The sequence below is a fragment of the Podarcis liolepis genome (assembly GCF_965112155.1).
Source record: "Podarcis liolepis genome assembly, chromosome: 5".
Classification (NCBI taxonomy): Eukaryota; Metazoa; Chordata; class Lepidosauria; order Squamata; family Lacertidae; genus Podarcis; species Podarcis liolepis.
This window is the reverse complement of record NC_139556.1, coordinates 53,770,585-53,791,616: the sequence shown is the minus strand read 5'-3', so window position 1 is coordinate 53,791,616 and position 21,032 is coordinate 53,770,585. Positions and strand designations below refer to the sequence as shown.

General features: G+C 42.7%; 1 protein-coding gene across 1 annotated transcript in view; it reads right to left on the bottom strand.

Annotated features, from left to right (window-relative positions):
- NRAP (nebulin related anchoring protein) overlaps positions 1 to 16,525 on the bottom strand; it is a 61,611-nt gene extending 45,086 nt beyond the window's left edge. Inside the window, exons 1-12 of the mRNA XM_083504733.1 lie at positions 16,208 to 16,525; positions 15,733 to 15,827; positions 12,927 to 13,014; positions 8,434 to 8,538; positions 7,008 to 7,106; positions 6,705 to 6,812; positions 5,435 to 5,539; positions 5,242 to 5,349; positions 4,499 to 4,591; positions 3,730 to 3,834; positions 1,315 to 1,431; positions 598 to 702 (exon numbers count right to left, since the gene is read on the bottom strand). Coding sequence (XP_083360859.1) covers positions 598 to 702; positions 1,315 to 1,431; positions 3,730 to 3,834; positions 4,499 to 4,591; positions 5,242 to 5,349; positions 5,435 to 5,539; positions 6,705 to 6,812; positions 7,008 to 7,106; positions 8,434 to 8,538; positions 12,927 to 13,014; positions 15,733 to 15,827; positions 16,208 to 16,279 — 1,200 coding nt within the window. The 5' untranslated portion in view covers positions 16,280 to 16,525. The remainder of the gene's footprint in view (positions 1 to 597; positions 703 to 1,314; positions 1,432 to 3,729; positions 3,835 to 4,498; positions 4,592 to 5,241; positions 5,350 to 5,434; positions 5,540 to 6,704; positions 6,813 to 7,007; positions 7,107 to 8,433; positions 8,539 to 12,926; positions 13,015 to 15,732; positions 15,828 to 16,207) is intronic.
- Positions 16,526 to 21,032: the final 4,507 nt, after the last annotated feature.

Genomic DNA, 21,032 nt, shown 5'->3' with positions numbered 1-21,032 from the left:
CCGGGGCAAAGTTCGCCTACTTCCGGGTTAGCACAGCTCGTAACCTGAAGCGTTCGTAAGGAGGACAGTACGTAACCTGAGGTCCCACTGTATCTGAAAGTTTAATTTTCAAGCTTAATTCTTAAATTCCATTGATTTTAAAGGGACAGCAAATAAATGATACTAAGAAGCGCAATGTATCTACTCCGACACCTTTTGTTTATAAAGGATAATGTGTTGAATTCAACTGCAGAAATATAATGCACTAGGCAACAAAAATATCTTCCTATATCTGAAGTTATAAGCAGATGACTTGGTCATATTCTGCTCTGTAATTTGCACTCAGACAGTGTTGTCTGAGGTGACCTGGTGGTGTTAAGAACCCACCAAGAAACAGAGATGAGACCATAAACAAATAACAAATAACTGTTTGATTGGATTACTGATAAATTAATTGTACTTTTTCTTCCCTGTAAAGATTTCTAAATTCAAACACCCAGCCCTGTTTTTACCCAGATTTCCTGTTCTTGTCTTGAATTCACATATGTACAAACTGCGATTCCCACAGTGACTACATTAAGCTTTCTCAGAACTGCATGCAAATGACTGAGGACTTACATCACTGGTGTATTTTGAGTTCTTGCTATCATTCCTGAACTGAGGGGTCTCACAGTAGTTAATACTGTGGCCTTTGCTGCTTTCTAGATCCTTCTTATAGCCCACCTGCAAAATGAGAATTTAGAACAGTGAGAAGTGAAAATATATTCAATGGCTGGCTACGTATTTCAGTTACATCCTGCAATAAGCGAAATAAGAAGCTACTTTATTGCATAGCAATACTCACTCTCATAATAAACAAAGGGGACGAGCATCACGTTGCTAAGCATGAAAGAAATCTGAAATGTCCTGTATGTCATGAGGATATGGTGCCTATTTCAAAGAGAGTTAGGCAGGCAAAAGTCCTGCTGGGATTCTGGTCACATCCACGCCATACATTTAAAGCAGTCATGGAGAATTCGAGGGAACTGTAGTTGGTGCTAAGAGTGCTGGCCTCACTGAACTACCCTGAACAAACAGCAATTCCCAGGATTTTCCATGACTTTAAGCTGGTATAAGAGCTCTCAGATTGTTTGGTGTGGATGTGATGTCAATCTCAATTACGGTAAATGCTTAAGGCACACTTAACCAGGAGGAAGCACCAATGAACACCATGGGACTTACTTCTGAGTAGACATGCATCAGCTTATGCAGTAAATCCCATCAAATTCCATGCAATTTGTTTCTCTGACAAACCAGTGTGGGTGTCCTGATAAAATTTACATCTGGCCTTCTTACCTCACTGTACAACTTGTTCACATTCTGGGCTTGCTTAAGAACTAGGTTTTCTTGGGCAGAAAGAGAATGGTAGTGAGCTGCTCCTTTCATCTTTGAAAAATCCTGCTTGTATTTTATCTAGAAAGAAAAAGGCAGGATCAAATCAAGTTATAATGGCTACAGGCTGGCCACACTTTCAGTTTTCTTTACTGCTTCTCCACAGTCAGCATGGCAATTGGTTTTGCTGCCCTGCTTTAAGAATTTGGTTGCTTCCTATATGCCCTGCTCAAGTATTTATAAAGAAACAGTTATTACAAATACATCACACTGTATATCCCCAGCTTGCTCCTTTACAAAGAAAGAAACCCTATAAAGAGGACCGCCCTTGGACTTCCTACCACTTAGAAAAGTGTAACAATTTATCACTGTCCAGATAGCTATCATTATACACTGGTACCTCGGGTTAAGAACTTAATTCATTCTGGAGGTCAGTTCTTAACCAGAAACTGTTCTTAACCTGACGTACCACTTTAGCTAATGGGGCCTGCCATGCCGCCGCCACACAATTTCTGTTCTCATCCTGAAGCAAAGTTCTTAACCTGAGGTACTATTTCTGGGTTAGCGGAGTCTGTAACCTGAAGTGACTGTAACCTGAAGCATCTGTAACCCAAGGTACCACTGTGCAATGATTAATACTTGGACCAGTGTGGTGTGGTGGTTAGAGTGCTGTACCTGGGGTCAGAGGGCTCTAGGTTCTAATTCCCTGTTCAGCCACGAAACTCCTCTTAGTTCAATCACTGGCTTCATTCAGACTGATTATGTGATAGGAACCGTCTCATTTCAGAAGTCAGCCAGCCCAAAACTTTTAATATTAACTGGAGTTATTATTAGAAGCTTGAACTCATGTCTGCAGATTAGCTGGGATGCCAGGACACTAAGCTAGTACTAAATAATTCAATAGTTACCCAGCGTTTAATATTACATTTCCACTCAGAGATAGATGGTGAGCAAAGCCTTGTTTAAACAGGAACGAAAATATTGACGAATAAAGAGTAAGGGTCCTAGTACTGAATGTTTGCCCTGGTAAAATTGCAACGGTGATTCATGATGACTCCATCATCTGCCTGCTTTTTGTTGCTGTTGCTATTTATGGCGTGCATACATTTTCTGAGATGCCGCCGAATGAAGGTTAATCACTCCAGTGCTAGTTCCTTGAGTAAGCTAATTAGACGGGACACAAAGAGCGGGCCATTCTGGAAATGGAAAAGCATGTTGGGATCCAAGCAATTATCTCTTTGGAATTTGAGATTTAAACCAAACGTTAGGAAGAACTTTCTGATGGTAAGAGCTGTTCGACAGCCGATCAGATTACTTTGGAAGCTTGTGGATTATCCTTCACAGGAGGTTTTTAAACAGATGGGGGGTTTTTTTTTTTTTGGGGGGGGGGGAGATCTGCCAAGGATGTACATTGCAGTGGTGGGACTAGATGGGCCTTCCAACCCTACAATTCAATGATTGCGTGAAAACCCTGCGAGAAGAACATTTTGGTGGTGCTCAAGCAAATAAGATTATATATACAGTGGTACCTCAGGTTAAGTACTTAATTCGTTCTGGAGATCTGTCCTTAACCTGAAACTGTTCTTAACCTGAAGCACCACTTTAGCTAATGGAGCCTCCTGCTGCTGCCATGCTGCCGGAGCACGATTTCTGTTCTCATCCTGAAGCAAAGTTCTTAACCCGAGGTACTATTTCTGGGTTAGCGGAGTCTGTAACCTGAAGCGTATGTAACCTGAGGTACCACTGTATATGCACGCATATATGTACACATGCATACAGGATACAAATATTCAAAGCAAACATATAGCAAACTTATTTAAAGACAATAGCCCATGCACAAGGCTGCCTTTGGAATCCCAAAGAGTTTGGTAGACATTGGTAGATTTTGTACTCCCCACCCCTTTCATATAGCTGTTTTTCAAAAGTATCTTCTCTGTTTAGAAAGTGGTTTGGGGACACTAAAATGGGGGCTGTTGGTTGAAGCCCTCTCAGTGGTGCATTTCTTTGTATCCTTCCTGATCATTATAGAAATCATGACTACTTTGCTCACTTTTGATACCTAAGCAGAAAAGGAATGTTGTGGTTACTTTGGGGGTGACCCTCTAGAGCTAATTCCAATTGAGAACAAAGTTTGATCTTTCACAACATACAAACACATATCAATACTTCCATTTTGGAGGTCCTCTAAAATAGTGCGCTCAGTCATAGACAGCTATATTTGACATCATTGGATGTGGTACAAGAACACCCAGAGTCCTAAGGGGTCTCACTCCTTCCCACTAGTTGTTCAAATAATATGACACCAGAGAACCTTCTGGTTATTATAAGCAACTTTTGCATCTGGCCCACGCTGACCTAGACCTCTTCTTTCATACTTACATCACTCGCCAGTTCATTTGCCTTCTTAGCATTGAGATACGCTGGCGTGATCATAGCAGGAAAGCTCCCTTTCCCTCGGTGCTCTTCATATTCATCCATATAATCCTGAAAAACATCCAATAGTTTACTTATCATTTACTTATCTTTAACTTATTCATTTTGGTACACTTCTGTACCACAGTCTTCCTAACAAGCAGGCATACTTCACAGTTTCCATATTTTATAACACAACTCCACACCATACATTTAAAGCGCACCTGACACACATTTTAAACATGTGGCTTCTTCCCAAGAATCATGGGAACTGTAGTTTTTTATGGATACTGGGAAGTGTACTTTTGTTAGGAGTAAACTACAGTTCCCAGAATTTGTTTTTGGGAGGAGCCATATGCTTTAAATATATGATGTGGATGTGACTGATTCGTCTCTTCATCCAGTCTCCTTTTCAAGCCATCTCATTCAATTTCCAACTTCTGAGTTTTTTGTTTTATGCCTCTCAATGCCCAGTCAGCATTCTGTGGGATGCTTTTTTGGGGGGAGGGCTTCCTAAGGCTGCCCCCCAATTAATATTCTTGTTCTTTTACAAACCTTATTACTCTTCCGAGTCTACTGTTATCTAATTCTTCTGTGTGGTTGGTATGGCTATGGCTACATAAGAGCAAGCCATCAAAGCCTTGAGATCAGTATCCTTACATAGATGTGAAGAGAGTCACATCAATATGCATGAATTAATATATATAGATGTGAATACTTTTGCACTGCTCCTTACCTGACTAAACTGATTCACATTTTCGTTTGAGGCACCAACAGAATGACTTGCTTTTCCTTTAATCTCCTTTTCATATCTTTGATGATACTTCACCTGAGAAAGCAATGGAGGTGAAAAAGATGTGTTTATTCTGCTGATCTTACAACCTAAACAAATTGCATTTGTTTGCTTTTAAAGCCCACGGAGCTCATTTTCCATACAAATTGCTCAAAGGGGCATACAGTAGAAAGGCAAAGTGAAAGAATCCATCTTTAAGAAGTGGGCAGGGGAACAATGCCAAACCATCATGCTGTATAAAAGGGTTGTCCTCACCCAACTTTTCCAAATAATGAGAAGTTTTGCCAAGGCTGTTTTCTTTAGAAGGAGGTCACTGGAGGTTTATGGCATTTTGTAGTATACAGTTTGAGCACAGAACAAACACTCCAACCAACAGCCAAAGGCCACTGCTCCAACTTTAGAGCGCCACAGAGGGGTGAAGTAACCAGCATCTTAAGATCAGCATATTTCCTTCAAACTTCAGTCTATCCTTTGTTTCATTAGCAGACACTTATTTTCAACATAAGTTTGGACAATGCAATAATGCTAAAATACAGAGAAGTCTCCACTCCTTAACAGTGGAGATTTTTTGACCTAGCAATGTCAGGATTTTTCTCACAACAGGAAAGTGGCCATAATTTTGGAAGACCAAGTACAGATTTTTCTCCAATATGTGACAACATATAGACCACACTTTTGAAACTTACGTCACTAGCTAATTCGTTGGCTCTTTTAGCTATCTGGTAAGCCGGAGTGATCATCGCAGGGAAGCTCCCTTTCCCTCTGTGTTGTTCATACTCTTCTGTGTATTTTAACTGGAAAAATCGGGAGAGTTTAAATCATACAGATATAAGCAAGCAGAAAGTCTATCTACTCGGTCTGCTCTTCTGTTCTACTTACATCACTTGCAAGCTGCCCCCCAGCCTTTGCATGAATTACATCTGGAGTATCCGCAACACTGGTGAATTTGGAAACCCGGTCTTCATGCCCTCGTTTATATTCCACCTATTGTGGAGAAGCAGAGTCAAAGAACATTTGAAAACTATGAAGAACTGCCATCTTATCTCTTGCAATCAAGCATCAAATGACAGTAAAAATAGATGATCTTTGGATATAAGTGTTTCCAATATTTGGCCCTGAATTTAAATTCCTTGGTTGCAAATGCAAATGAAACGGCAGTTTCTTATTGATGAAAAGAGGCTGGAATAACATATCCTGGCCTTATTTGTCAAAATGTTCTGCTCCAGTTTAATTCACCCCAAGCCCATCAGTTGCCAAAGATGTTTATTTCTTAACAAGTAAATGGCAGCGGAGGAGTAAATGCATTAAAGAGCTCAATCTAGAAGCCTATTAAAGTCTGTTAAATGACTAAACTAAATGGAAATGCTGAAATTTTTATTTGGGTGAAACCGCTTTCTTGGACACAAGCCCAGCGTGCCTAATCAATAACAATCTCACATGCTTTCATTTTCAATCTCTGTTGAAGCATTATACATAATGCTTGGAATAACAACTAGAGAACTTTGCTTCGTGATCTTCAAGGTGAATCTTTTCTGGGCTTCCTTTTTCTTTCTCATCATAAACGACATGCATATTGTTAATTAAAATAGATTTCTAGATTGTTGCGGATATTATACCCTACAAAGAAAGCGGGCAGGTAGTGAAAACATCAGCCAATAAAGACTGTTAAACACAGCTGAGCTAAAGAGGTAGGGGAGAAGAAATACTCCTGTTTTTCAAACCCCGTGTAATCATGCCTCCAAATCGTTGATATCTCTGGCTATGAAGCATTTAAAAAGTAATCACAACATGTACTCAAACGGGTAGGTTGTATCAAACATAGCACTAAATCCAAGTGAAAGGGAAAGCACAAGTACATTTTTGTGAAACTGATTGCACAAGAAAAATCAGCTGTTGTACAAGTTTTTGCTAGCACAGTTGTTTCATTTAATTCCTTTGTTGCACAACTTTTGCCCGCTGCTGTCTACTAGCACAAGGGCTCTTATGCTAGCAGACTAAGAACACTAGATATGGTCCACATTCTTTTTCTTTTCTTTTCGGCAATTTAATCATATATCAAACTTAGACCTTTGACTCTTGCTGTGAATATTGCCCCCCTATGCTACAATCTCTTTGCCCTCCCTCAAAAATACATGCCCCAGGAACTTACGTTACTGGATAGCTGAGATGCCTTCTTTGCTATTTGATAAGCTGGAGTGATCAGAGCAGGAAAGCTGCCCTTTCCCTTCTGCTGCTCATATTCCTCAGTATATTTCAACTACAACAGAGAGAAAAAGGTGTGTTTAAACTTTGTTCATCAAACTAATTCCTCTGAGGTAGGAGAAAAGAGGGAACTTTTCTGCCATGAATTTTCTTAAGTTCACTCATCTAAGGATGCAAGTCCATGTGGATGATCTCTCCTTGATATATTTAACTCACAAATAAAGCTGTCATAAATTGGAGGTTCACTTACATCATTGTCCTGTTCTTGAGCTATCCTAAGCATTTCTGCATCTGGGATGGTTTCTGAGTACCATGATTTGCCTTCTTCATACGCAGCACGGTAGGCTTTCTAAAAACAGAATACATCATAAAATGAGGAATGGGCACAGTGGTAAACACTTTTGACTCCATCTCTAAAGATCAGGGGATTAGACTCTTGACAGGATGTAACCTATTAATATGTGGCTGGATGTGACCACATTCCTTTCTTAGGTGGCTCCTGCCCCAAACCATGCAGATTCTCTTTCTACTTTTCTAAAGCTGGTGGCTGCATGGGAAAAGTTCCCAGCAATTCCCTGCACTTTTGCACCCATAAGCTGCACATGAAATTCTGGCACCTTAGTTCTGAGCACAGTGAGCCTCTTTCATTTCAGTTGAACTGACATTCCAGTTAATTTTATTTCATCACATCTAGAGAGGACAAGATCCTAATCCTATGTGCCTGGTGTGTTTGCCCATAATTGCAACATACTATAATTACAAGGTAGTATAATCTATACTTTTCTGAAAGTGAGTAGGCACAGCTTGAAGAACTCCACTGCCAGTGCTATTTTTATTTTTTTATTTTTTTTTGGGGGGGGGAGGTCAGGAACCACTCAAGGCACTTTAGTTGGCAGCCCTTTCCTCTAAACTTCTTGAAATTATGAGTGATCCGAAGGAAGGTTACGCAAAGGGAAGGCCCCAGGCAAGAGTAGGAAAAAGCATCTTCCTCTAACCACATCCAATTCTCTTGAGCTGTTACAGATATAATATAAGGAGGAAGAGGGGAGAAAGTAGTGGGGTTCTGGAAGTAGTGGTGCTATGAAACACAGACTGCAACTAGCACAACTTTTTGCTGACCTGGGGCTTTCCTTCCCCTCCCCCTTAACTGTTTTCTTTCTTTTTAAACAGAATTGCAAATATCTAGCTAATTAACAATGAAAACCGTATGGGATTTAAAAAAAGCAAGTAAATTGCATAATACATCATCCTAAGTATTTGCATGAAGGCATCATAAATCTTCAGATTAAGCTACCAGTATCTTAGCCAAAGACATGTACGGCCTGAGGTATAAAGCATTCTCCTGGCGCCGTTTTCACAGAACCAGATGAGGCTTACACCCAAAGAGTGTTTGGGATCCAGGTCACAGCATTCCAATGGCAATAGTCAGAATAATTGGAGACATATTTTGAAAATGGCTTCCAAACCAAATGAAAACATAAAGGGGTCATTTGTATTACAGTAATTGTTGTTGTTGTTTAGTCGTTTAGTCGTGTCCGACTCTTCGTGACCCCATGGACCAGAGTTAAAGGCATAAAATTGCAGTTTTGTAAATGGCGCAGCCTAGGAGCCTGGAGGATAGCAGAGCATCTGCTGAATGTTCACTAGCAAGTAAGTTATCGATACGGGTCTCCTACCTGACTGCTTAGCTGCTGCATCTTCCTCGTAGCCTCCATGTCTCCGGATTTCACATTCCAGTGAAAAACAGATTTGAACTTCTCACCCTCTTCTCGGTACTTAATCTGCATAGACAGAACCCAAAATGTTATTTTGAAACCTGTTTCAGTGGATTATATGCCAGCCTTCATATCCAATATTAAAGAAAGATAGGCTTCCTCTTCAATCTGTTCCCTATACAGTGGTACCTCGGGTTAAGTACTTAATTCGTTCCGGAGGTCTGTTCTTAACCTGAAACTGTTCTTAACCTGAAGCACCACTTTAGCTAATGAGGTCTCCCGCTGCCGCCGAGCCGCACCACTGGAGCATGATTTCTGTTCTCATCCTGAAGCAAAGTTCTTAACCCGATGTACTATTTCTGGGTTAGCAGAGTCTGTAACCTGAAGCGTATGTAACCTGAAGTATATGTAACCCGAGGTTCCACTGTATATTCTGAATTTCAAAAGGGAAATCCTGTCGCAGCCTCAGAATTTTTTTTTTGGTATAATTTTCTCCACTTCTGCCTGAGCTACCAAAATGAATGGGTTAGAGCTGAAGTCACTTGAAACAACAAAAAGACAAGGCAGCAGGTATTGGGGAGGGGGGGAGATTCTGAAATAAGACATGGTCTCACGTGCTTGAAGGGATACAAATGGCAATACTACCAAATGAAAAAGACAATCCCATTATTTTGGTATGCAAACATTTGTATAAAAAATACAAAGTAGAAAATACTGTCTTTTGATCCCAGTACAGGAAACTGGGCATGTATTGGCTTCTCTTGGTACCTTTGTCAGTTTCCCAATAAGAATTTGCTGTGTACAAAATATTAACATGAAAATTGAGTCTTATAAACCACTCTACGAACCTCAAACTTCCTTTTGTGATTGAAAGGAACAGGGTGTTTCTTAAGTGACAAAAGAAAAGGAAAGTGATCTGGCACTCACACACACATATATTGAAGTAACTGGATCTCTTATCACAGCCATCAAACAGAAATAGAAATTGTTGTTAATCTCAAACACATTCCAGAGCAAATCTGTCATGCACAGTTTAGAAGGAAATGTATTTGTTGCTGTTATAGCTTTAGTGAGAGATATTGCAAATCCTGCATGTGTGTTTTAAATACGTAATAATTTTTCAAGAATTATCTTGGAAAAGTACAATATAGAATGAGGCTGGTAAAGTTGTGACAACAATATCCCCGATACTTCAGAGGAAACAAAAGTGTGTGTGTGTGTGTGTGTGTGTGTGTGTGTGTGTGTGTGTGATAGCCTTATCCTATTCTTATCATACATTCAGACTGCAATCCTGTGTACACTTACCTGGAAGTAAACCCAAATGAATGCAGAGGGCTTTACTTCTGAGTAAGCATGCATAAAATTGTTCTAGGCATCAGCTCTTTCTACTGTGAAAACTGGGACAAGATATAAAAATTTAAATCTAGAAATTTGGAAGAGCTGTAACTCGGAAGGAAGTTTTTTTTAAAAAAAAAATGAAAGCACAGAAGGGTTTCAGATTTCCAACAGCTAGCAGCCCCCTGACATTTCACCAAGTTTACCCAATGCAACCATGTAAAACTCACTCGACTTTACAATTTTGTTAAAAACTCAGATCCAAGTGCCAGGTTCATCAGAGGTTTGAAAAGTCTTTTTGTGTGTGTGTTTAGCAAACCCAGGTTCAGATTCTAATGAATCTGCAGACACTTTTTGATTTGGTGTCAAAGACTTGACAGTTTCAGCGGAGTTTTCCTTTGAGTTTCCTGGTTCATTTGAAATGAAATTTCAAAGGATGACATGGGACCGTGAAACAAAGCGGCAGAAACCGTGCGCACGAACTCTTCTAACTGACTGAACCCGGCATACTTTCCACACCTTAGATCAGCATCCCTAGCAATTTTTTTGGTGAGGAAGAACGTAGATTTTCAGTGGCTGAAGGAACCACTAAGATGTTCTGCAGTTCTTCTTTAAGTAGGGCTCCTTCAGAGACGCACTTTGTGAGTATAACCAGGTTTTTAAAATGCACAGACATTAAAACTTGGAGTTTTCACATTGTGTCATAAGCATAATCATTCAGTTCTGCAGTTCCTTACACCTGAAGGGTCTTGGGTGGACAAAACATATGTCAATGTGCAAAATAGGATCCCTAGTCACTACAATGTTGGGGGCAGCTCTGAATGTACAGCCTCACTGCGTGCGTGGAATTGTCCTTAGAACTGAAATGCTAACACTTGGTTATGCAACTGCTATGTACATACCGTATTTTTCGCTCTATAGGACTCACTTTTCCCCCTTCAAAAATGAAGGGGAAATGTGTGTGCGTCCTATGGAGCAAAGACGCCATAGCCCCGCGCGCGCTCTCCCAGCTGAGGAGGTGACGCGGGGCTGTAGAGGCTCCTGCCATAGCTGTGCGTCACCTCCCCAGCCGGGAGAGGGTCGCGGGGGTCTGCTTTAGCCCTCCCCAGCCGGGAGAGGGTCGCGGGGGTCTGCTTTAGCCCTCCCCAGCCGGGAGAGGGTTGCGGGGGGCTGCTTTAGCCTCGCGCGCACTCTCCCAGCTGGAGAGGTGACACGGGGCTGTAGAGGTTCCTGCCATAGCCCCGCGTCACCTCCCCAGCCGGGAGAGGGTCGCAGGGGGCTGCTTTAGCCTCGCGCACGCTCTCCCAGCTGGGGAGGTGACGCGGGGCTGTAGAGGCTCCTGCCATAGCCCCGCGTCACCTCCCCAGCCGGGAGAGGGTCGCGGGGGCTGCTTTAGCCTCGCGCGCGCTCTCCCAGCTGGGGAGGTGACCCGCGGCTATGGCAGGAGCCTCTCCGCTGCCCCTTTCCGCTGCTCCCTGACCTGCTCTTTGGGGCTGGTGGTGGGCTTCCCCTGCCAGCCCCAAAGAGCAGGTCGAAAGGAACCTGAAGCCTGGAGAGCGAGAGGGGTCAGTGCACACCGACCCCTCTCGCTCTCCAGGCTTCCAAGGTAGCCGCCTGAACGCACCTTAATCCGCACCTTGTTTTAGAGCAGGAAAACAAGAGGGGGAAAGTTCTCCCCCTCTCTGTGCATCGCCTCCTGCCGCTTCACTGAAGGGGCACTGGGCAGAGAGAGGGAGATTTTTTTTTTCTTGTTCTCCCCCCTCTAAAACAAAGTGCGTCCTATTGTCCGGGGCGTCCTATGGTGCGAAAAATACGGTACATTGCAACAGCAGTGGTACTATTTGAATTGGAATGGACTCCCTTGGAAGGTGGTGCAGTCTCTTTCATTAGAGGTTTTTAAGCAGAGGTTGAATGGCCATCTGTCATGGTTGTGCTAGTTGAGATTCCTGCATTGAAGCGGCTGGACTAGATGGCTTTACAATTCTATGAATGGCACGCTGGTTCGACAGCCATGGACAGGAAGTCCCTACTGAGGGTGGTGAATACAGCACATGACATCATGGGCTGTCCTCAGAGTTCGCTAGGTGACATCGCAGGAGACCGCTACCTCAGGAGAGCGAGGAAAATTCTCAGGGACGACTCACACCCTGGCCAGCACCTCTTTAATCTCCTACCTTCGGGCAGGAGATACAGAAGTATAGTCAGCCGCAGCAACAAGTTAAAGAACAGTTTTTATCCGTGGGCTGTTGGGCTGCTGAATGGAAAAAAATAGTGGTGCAATTGACTTCCGACAAGCACACAGAGCGCGAACAAGACTGAGTGTATGGGGGGTGGTGGTTTAATTTCACTGCACACAGGTGGTGTAGTGACAATAAAGGTTTTTATTTATTTATTTATTTTATTATTATTATTATTATTATTATTATTATTATTATTATTATTATTAAAGAATCAGGCTGCTAATGTATTTTTTCCCTTCTGCCTTTACAATATAAGTCCACAAGAGAACCCTGTGCAGTCCAGTACAAGCCCATTCCTTCAACTCTAACCTGGTGTTTGAATGGATGCAGAATTCATACCATTGTGTCAAGGTCAAGCCTGAGAGCAGTCAGTTTGCCCTTGTGTGGCTTCCACATGGGGTTTAGTTAACTGAGATTTGGCTAACACAGGTTCTATCTTCTGTTACAACCTTCAGAAGGAAACAGGATGATCCAAGAAAGGGACCCACATTGTAAACAACTTCATTGGCACTGAAATACCCTCCAATTCATTTTGAAAGGGCAGCATTTGATAGTTAAATTCATTTTTGATGGCCAGATATCTGATTGGCTAGGATCACCCATATGATGAGTGTAGGAATCATTACTCTCACTTTAAAGGTAGCATTTGTGCTTAATAGGGCACATACAGTATGTGATTGCTGACTGGGTGAGATCGCTTTAGAAGAAATGAAACTGGGAAAAGAGACGGCACCAAAGCAGCAACAGAGGTGGGAAACTGCATACAGATATGAAAAAAGGAAGATGAAGGGTTTGGTCCATCTATCATCACCCTAAAAAGAGTATGGGTGGCTATATGACTGACAAATATTAAACACATTAATTCCTAAGGTATCTTACCTCGCTTACGGCTTCAGTCTGCTTTTTCACATTTATATTTACTGGTGTCTCAAAAACACTTGTGAATGTGTTGTTTTTTGGATTATGTCTGTAAAAGAAAGCAGATACAATTTGGAAAGAAATAATCAATGTCTCTCAAAAAACCAAATACTTCTTATATGTATGTACGTATGTTAAAACACAGAACTGATTGCTAAAATACAACTAGCATCTCACATGCAAAGTTTAATTTTGCATAGTTATCTATATCTTCAAGTTTCATTCTTTCAATGTTGCTTTTCTAATAACAAAAGGAAATTGCAGAATAAAAAAATCCAAAAAACAGAAGCCACTTCTTCATTTCAGAACATTGGAGAAAAACTGAACATACTGACGTGCAAGTTGAAAACACTGTATTTTACTTATCTTTCAGCTCTAACAACTACACTTATATTAAATTATCATCATATGTAACAAAGGTCAAAATGCAGTAACCAGGTTATTAATATTTGATCTTTCAAATAAAAAAAATCAAGAGGGCATAAAATGATCCAAGTTTAAGGAGAATTTCTTTTTCTTTTTTTCTATTACACCACATGGCCCTTTTCATAATCAGTGCTGCACATTATAAAGATTTTGACTAAGGAACCTTGGGGTCAATTAGTCTTCAATAAAGTTGCTACATAAAATTAGCCCCCCTTTAAAAAAAAAGTATTTACAACTGTCTTGTGGACTATCCATTGATCCCAGATGCCTGCCACCAGATAAACTGAGCATCATTGTGCCAACTCTGATTTCATAATATAATGGCTATGTGAGTGCTCCATCACACGCTGAAAGCTTTTTGCGATTCAAAATGAGATTTTATTGCACCCTGACAGGCAAGCCTCATAAACTGTTTTTCATTACTACCTGGTGCCATGTAAGGTATACAGTGCATATCAGGAAACTGGACAAAAACATTATTTGTATCTCTCAAACAAGAGCAGAATGGAGACTGCTGATATCACCCATATCTAGCTATTGTATGCCCAATGCCACCTAGTGATTAAACTATATAACAACATTATCCATCAAGCACCAAGATGCATTGAAGGCAATATATGTCACTGCACACAGGGTACATGTTTACAACATAATGATTATTCCAAGTTTCTTACAGTAATGTAATAACTGCAAATGACTACCAATGTTTAAATGTGCATTTAATCATCCCAGAGACACTGTTGTGTATTGACTAGATCATAGTTGTTTTTTTACTAAATCCCGCTCCAGCTATGGGACTCAAAACATGGCCTTGGACAAGTCATGTTGTCTTAGACAGCAATTTACCGTATTTTTCGCTCTATAGGACACACTTTTTCCCCTTCAAAAATGAAGGGGAAATGTGTGTGCATCCTATGGAGCGAAGACGCCATAGCCCCGCGCGCGCTCTCCCGGCTGGGGAGGTGACGCGCGGCTATAGAGGCTCCTGCCATAGCCGCGCGTCACCTCTCCAACCGGGAGAGCGCGCGCGGGGCTAAAGAAGTACCCTGCAACCCTCTCCTGGCTGGAGAGGTGACGCGCGGCTATGGCAGGAGCCTCTATAGCCGCGCGTCACCTCCCCAGCTGGGAGAGAGCGCGCGGGGCTAAAGAAGCCATAGCCCCGCGACCCTCTCCCGGCTGGAGAGGTGACGCGCGGCTATGGCAGGAGCCTCTCCGCTGCTCCCTGACCTGCTCTTTGTGGCTGGTGGTGGGCTTCCCCCCGCCAGCCCCAAAGAGCAGGTTGAAAGGAACCTGAAGCCTGGAGAGCGAGAGGGGTCCGTGCACACCGACCCCTCTCGCTCTCCAGGCTTCCAAGGTAGCCGCCTGAACGCACCTTAAACGGCACCTTGTTTTAGAACGGGAAAACAAGAGGGGGAAAGTTCTCCCCCTCTCTGTGCAGCGCCTCCTGCCGCTTCACTGAAGGGGCGCTGGGCAGAGAGGGGGAGAATTTTTTTTTCTTGTTCTCCCCCCTCTAAAACAAAGTGCATCCTATTGTCCGGTGCGTCCTATGGTGCGAAAAATACGGTAATGTGTTGTAGGAAATCTATGGTTATTTTTTCTCTTTTGGATTTAAAAAATTGTGTAGCAGTCATTGGGAGGGTCTGATTAATTTTGGAACTGTGACACTATGTGTATGTGCGTAAATGCTGTTGCCTGAATTATTTTCCTCATGAAAATGAGCCCAAGAAGTTGCTACTTAACTTACCATGGGGGGGGGGGACACACAGATACAGTTCAGGTACTGGAATATTTCCCCTCCACTGAGCACATAGCAACTTCAAGATGGGGGCAATTTTATTGGGTATACGACATGGTGGAAAGGGGCTGACATGGAGAAAGAGATATAGATATCTAGCAATGAGAGATACCTTAACCATTAACTCAACAGATAGGCCACATCACATCTAGCTGGGCTCTTAACCTAAGCAACAACTACATTGAGTTCCTTGGATTTAAAAATAATATAATAATCTGTACCAAAGTATGCTTTTACACAAGTTAAATTTACTCAGCTCTGATTCATAAAAGTTTTTCTCATAATATGTTAAGGTGCCATAATCCTGTTTTCAGGACTTTTCTTTTCTTTTTGGTTGTTCACTGTGTTAAAGTAATATGACTACACCTCAGGAGTTTCCTACAGTTTTTCAGAGTAAAAACACTGAGAATAAAGCAAACTAATCTATGGGGTGGACTGATAATCTAAAAATGACTTCCATAGTATCAGAATTCAATCCAGACAGAACCTGTTGATGGATAATATAGGCATAATGTTGCCTTGCTATATATCTGGAGAAAAACTTACGCTTGACAGTAAGGCATTTTCTGGTGGCTAACAAAGTTATTCACAGTAAGCATCATCTTGCAGACCTCGCAGTGAAAGCAGGCTTTGTGCCATGTCTAGAAATAGCAAGGATAAAAATACAGTGAAAGTTGCTTGTGTTTCAGATTTTATTAGTCTGTTTTAAAAACGTATAACTGATTATTCTTGGCAGTCTAATAAACATCTCTTCTCACAGTCTGAAAAAGCATATGCCAAAGATCAATTTCCCGCGTGTAACCTTTAAAAGACGTAAAATGTTTCGCCAAATTACACCCTTGGCAAAGTTCAGTTCTGACATCCAACTTACCCGACATGAATTAAGCTTATGAAAGTGTAGAATATTTTCTACCAAGTTAAATTAAAGGAGATGCAGGTTGTCTATCTGAAAGCATATTAGTGGATTATTTATGTAAGATATTTTTTTTCATAATGGTGAAGAATAACAGCATCTACTGACCTGATCAATACAGCTAATCTTCTCTGCAGGATAAACCCCGTAGCCACATCTGGCACAAGGCTGAATATTCATCCTGAAATTATCGAAGGAAATAGAAAAGACTGTATAAAAATTTCAAAGGAAATTATAACTTTAAAATGCCTTGTTTCCTATAAATCACACTCCGGTCTTGTCACACCAATCCACAGTCCAAAGCTTCTGCTTGCCTACTGCTGAGCTTCTACTTCGAACTCAGCTGTTGTCTGGTTTTTAAAGCTGCCAGTTACTAAGAGGGGCTATTTTGGCAACTGTGTAAGAGTTCATGGAAGGGAAAGAGACGGGAGAATTCAGCAACACCTTTCTCTAAATAGAAGAGTGAACTCACAGTGAAGCATCATGGTCATATGAGCAAGAACATCTAATTGTTAATATTTAAGCTATGGGGTTTAACGTTGACTTGCCAGAACCTCAGGATGGACTTCTAAATATATGTCGCTTCATCTTTAGATTATTACCTATTTGCAGAGTGTCATTATTACAGAAAGAAGAGCAGGGCAAGGAAGCTTCCCAAGAGAGTTCTGTACACAACTTGATTCAGTTTCCAGCACTGACAGGAAATGGAATACAGTGCCCACAATATACCCCACATCAAGACTGTTCCTCAGAATATACACTATCTGGCCACAAAATGCTATGGCCAGTCAGCCTTAACGGACCTTGCCCAACTGAAAAAGCCTTGTTAACAGCATATATTTCTTTAGATGAAGTACCGTATATACTTTTATCATAGCTGTCAACTTTCAGATTTGAAAATAGGGAATCAGCAGCCTCAAAAAATAAGGGATCAGCAGCCTCGCCTGTCCCGGGGACAGTCTACGGGATATCTAACAATCTGGAATAGCAGTGGGAAGCAGCGGGAAATGGTGCTGGAATAAGGGACTTTCCCACAAAAAAAGGGAAGGTTGACAGCTATGACTTTTATTCCATATGTGCAGAATACCATACATTTTGAGTCAAAATCTGCGTTGTAGTGATTGGGACAAATTTGTCCTGGAAGAGTTGGCAGGCATTCTCCTCAGTATCCCCACATCCATCATTCTAGACCAGGGCTCACCAAACTTTGTTCTGTGAATATTCAGTCAGCTGGTCTGTAGTGTGTCTGTGGCTTTGTGGTTGAAACAGAAGATGGCATATCTATGGTATTGTAATTTACCGTATTTTTCCGTGTATAAGACAATTTTTTTTTGCTATTAAAAAACATAGGCAAAAATTGGGTGACGTCTTATACACAGATAGTGAATGCAGAGAGGGGAAGTGCAATTAATGGCAGCAGCAAGCAGGAGAATGGCAGCGGCGATTGGGCAGGTGATTGGTGGCTGTGGCAAGATGACAGGCAATTGGCGGCTGAGGCAAGTGGGTGGCTGCGCTGTTGGTGACAGCAAGCCGGCAGACAATTGGCGGCTGCGGCAAGGTGTGCAATCAGCAATGGCTGTGGCAAGTAATCGGCAGTGGCGGGCAGGCGGGTGAGCAATTGGTGAAAGTGACCTCCCCCACCCCACCCTAAAAGCTAAACAATTTCTTAATTTTGGGTTAAAAAAAATAGGGGTCGTCTTATACATGGGGGCATCTTATACACTGAAAAATACAGTAATATTTTAATAGCATTGTATTGCATTTTATTTCTTATAATGTACTTTATTGTATTACAATTGGAATTCTATGGACATGGCCTGGGGAGAGGGCGGGTGGCACAAGAGTCCTGAGGAACTGATAGAGATCCCTGGAGGGTCACATTCTGCCTGAGGTTCCCCACCCGTTATATTTATTTTATTTTATTTTACTTTAAAAACATACCTATAGGACTTATATCTATTGAACTATAAATATATAAATATTCCTATATTTAAAGCCCTATATATTTATAGTCCTATACATATTTATATAAACATATTTTATATTTATATATATATATATATTTAAAAGCAGGACTTTACAGCAAAGCATAGGGACCTGTCTTACCAGAATCAGACTCTTACAGTTCAATAGTGTTTGCACTGCCTGGCAGCGGCTCTCCTGGATTTCTGGTAAACGCCTGCTGAAATACATCAGGAGTGGGCATTTGAGATTTTTCTTGGGCTGAAAATAATGAGACACAATAGGAACTTAGGAATCTGCCTTAGACCAAGTCACACCATCAGTTCATCTAGCTCAGTATCGTCTACACTGACTGACAGCTGCTCTTCGGGATTTCAGACAGGGAACATTCCAAGCGCTACCTAGAAGATGCTCAGGATTGAACCTGGGAACTTCTGCATGCAAAGCAGATTCTGCATCACTGACCTGCAACCCTTCCAAAGACCGGAGACCCACTCAGAAGACTGAACAGGAGGATAGCTCAGTCAGCCTAGCTAGGAACCCCTACTGTGTACCCACTCCAATCTCCACTAAGCGGCTGCAGGAGATTCCAGGAGCTCCAGGCACTTACCCAGAGTTGTGTTTCCGGTGGGAGGATCCAAAGCAGTGGAAACTAGTGCCTTTATTCATTGACACCTGGAAGTCTTCACTGGAGGTGGTGCAGAACATTATGCCCCCAGAGTGTCTCTCATCGCCCATCATTGCTTCAGCATGGGACCAAAGCAGCAGTTGGTCATGGTCCCAGGTGCCTCAGTGCATCCTCCTTCAGCCAAAGCCAAGATGGTTCTCCCTTTATTCCCCTTCATCTTCCAGAACACCTTTCTCCAAAAACCAGAGCCTCTTGTAAGTTGACACTCCCCACCTCCCAGCAAAGCCTCCTCCCTCCCATTTTCCTACTAATGGAAGCTGACATTCTACACCTTTCTCCAGACCCAAGGACCCATCTTTAATGCGATAATGACCAGCAATCAGCTTATCCCCAGCTGGCAATGGGCTTGTGATCCTAAACTTTAATGCAACAGAGCTTGACATAGTTTTAACCACGTTGTTTAACTTGTGAGTTGATGAGCTTGCCCATATTCTAACCCTTTAATGAATCTAGAAATTATAGGGAGTCTGTCGCTCACCCAAACTTGTAACAATACATCTAAAGCGCACGATTCCTATCTCAAAAAATCGTAATAATAACTGCACTCCTCACGGGCCACAGCTCCTAGCACCCTTAAACTACATTTCCCAGGACTCTTTGGGAGGCATCATGTAATTTCAATGTATGGTGTGTACCCAAGCCCCCTCAAAGCAGGTGGTGCCAGCAATAGAGATATATTATTATGTTTTATTTTTTATTTCATTTTTATACTGCTTTATATTTTTAAGAAAAATCTCAAAGTGGTTTGCTGCATATTAAAACATCAATAAAACAATCTGAAGAAAGTCAAATACAGCGTATATAGTCAAAGCAACATAATTAACAGAAAACTAAAATATTATCTTAAAGATTTCAAAATAAATCATTACAAAGGTCAACTACAGAACACTGTACATATTTAACACAAAGTTAACAAAAAAACAATTTTTAAACGTTTCCAAAAAAAATTGCTAAGTGAAGTCAAATATATATTAGCTTGAATCTGCGGCACAGAATAGCCACCGGGTGAGCTTCCCACCTGAGCAGGGATTCAAACGCAGCTCAGCTGCAACATTCCCCAACCACGCAGCTTCCCTATCAAGGCACATGGTGGGAGAGAGAAGCCCGAGGGAATTCCCTTCCTAGGATTTTACTTCCCCCTCGCCTTCCCTCGGGGCCTGCCTGCTTGGGTGGAATCTATGGGGCAATCGGGTAATTTTAGACTGCGGACTGAAGTGCCGCCCGCCCGCCCGCCTGTCCTCCCTCCCTTCCTTCCTTCCTTAGACGCCAATGGAGCGTCGCTTCACTTCCTTGGAAATGTGGTTGCGCGTGGGGCGTATGTGCCCGGACAACACCCAATGAAACGGACCCGTCCTCTGCCCCGCGGGGTTGGCGGCGTGTCGGGTGCGCCTAGAAGGCTGACGAGTGCAAAGTGACTACAGGCCATGAATCAACAGCCTTATTAATTTCCAAAGGGCTGCCGGGGACGCGGAAACTCCGCTCTGGGACCTTCGCCCGGGCGGGGGCGCTGCTAGGTTCCTGCGCCGCCCAGGCGGGACCTTTCGCTTTCACTTTCGCGGCTCCACGTAGCAGAGCGCCGGCGGAGAGGGACACCCCGCTTGCCCCTTCTTCACCAAGCGTGCCCAGGCAAGTTTCCCCCGGGGTGGGCTGGAGGGGACGCTCGGCCCGCCTCGCTTGCCTGCCTCTTTGCGGGCAGCTGCGCCCTTTCCGACGCTTCCCGCTTCCCTTTGGCCCTGCCTGCCCCGTCGAGCCTCCAATTCCTGGCGTCTTGCGCTGGGCTCCGTCCCGTTCCCTTTTCCTTTGAAGTTCTGCGCCTCGCCCATTTCAACCTTTTGCAGCATTTCTTGATAACCTATTAGTTTCCAATATCTGCCCCCCACTTCCTGTACTCGCGACTGTCTCCTTTTCCGGAGGTGAAAGCAGCACCCCTAAATCATGGCTACGCCCATGGCATTCCTGCCTGTAAAAACAACAACAACAGCCCTGACCTGATGGATTTCGGCTTGCTGAGGAAGCTGCCAATTGTTACAGAGGCCTGTTGACCTGTCACTGTATTTCTAGGCTGGGGGGAGCTGACCTTATGGAAAGAAGCCTAGGAAGCTGTTGTCAATTGAGTCGGTATTACCAGCACTGACTCCCCAGGATTTCAGACGGATTTCTCCCAGTCCTACCTAGAGATGCTGGGGGTTGAATTTGGGACTTTTTGCCTGTGGAGCAGGTGCTCTGTCACAGAGCCTTAAAAGATTGTGGAGGCTGTCAGTGTCAGAGGCTGTTTAAGAAAGA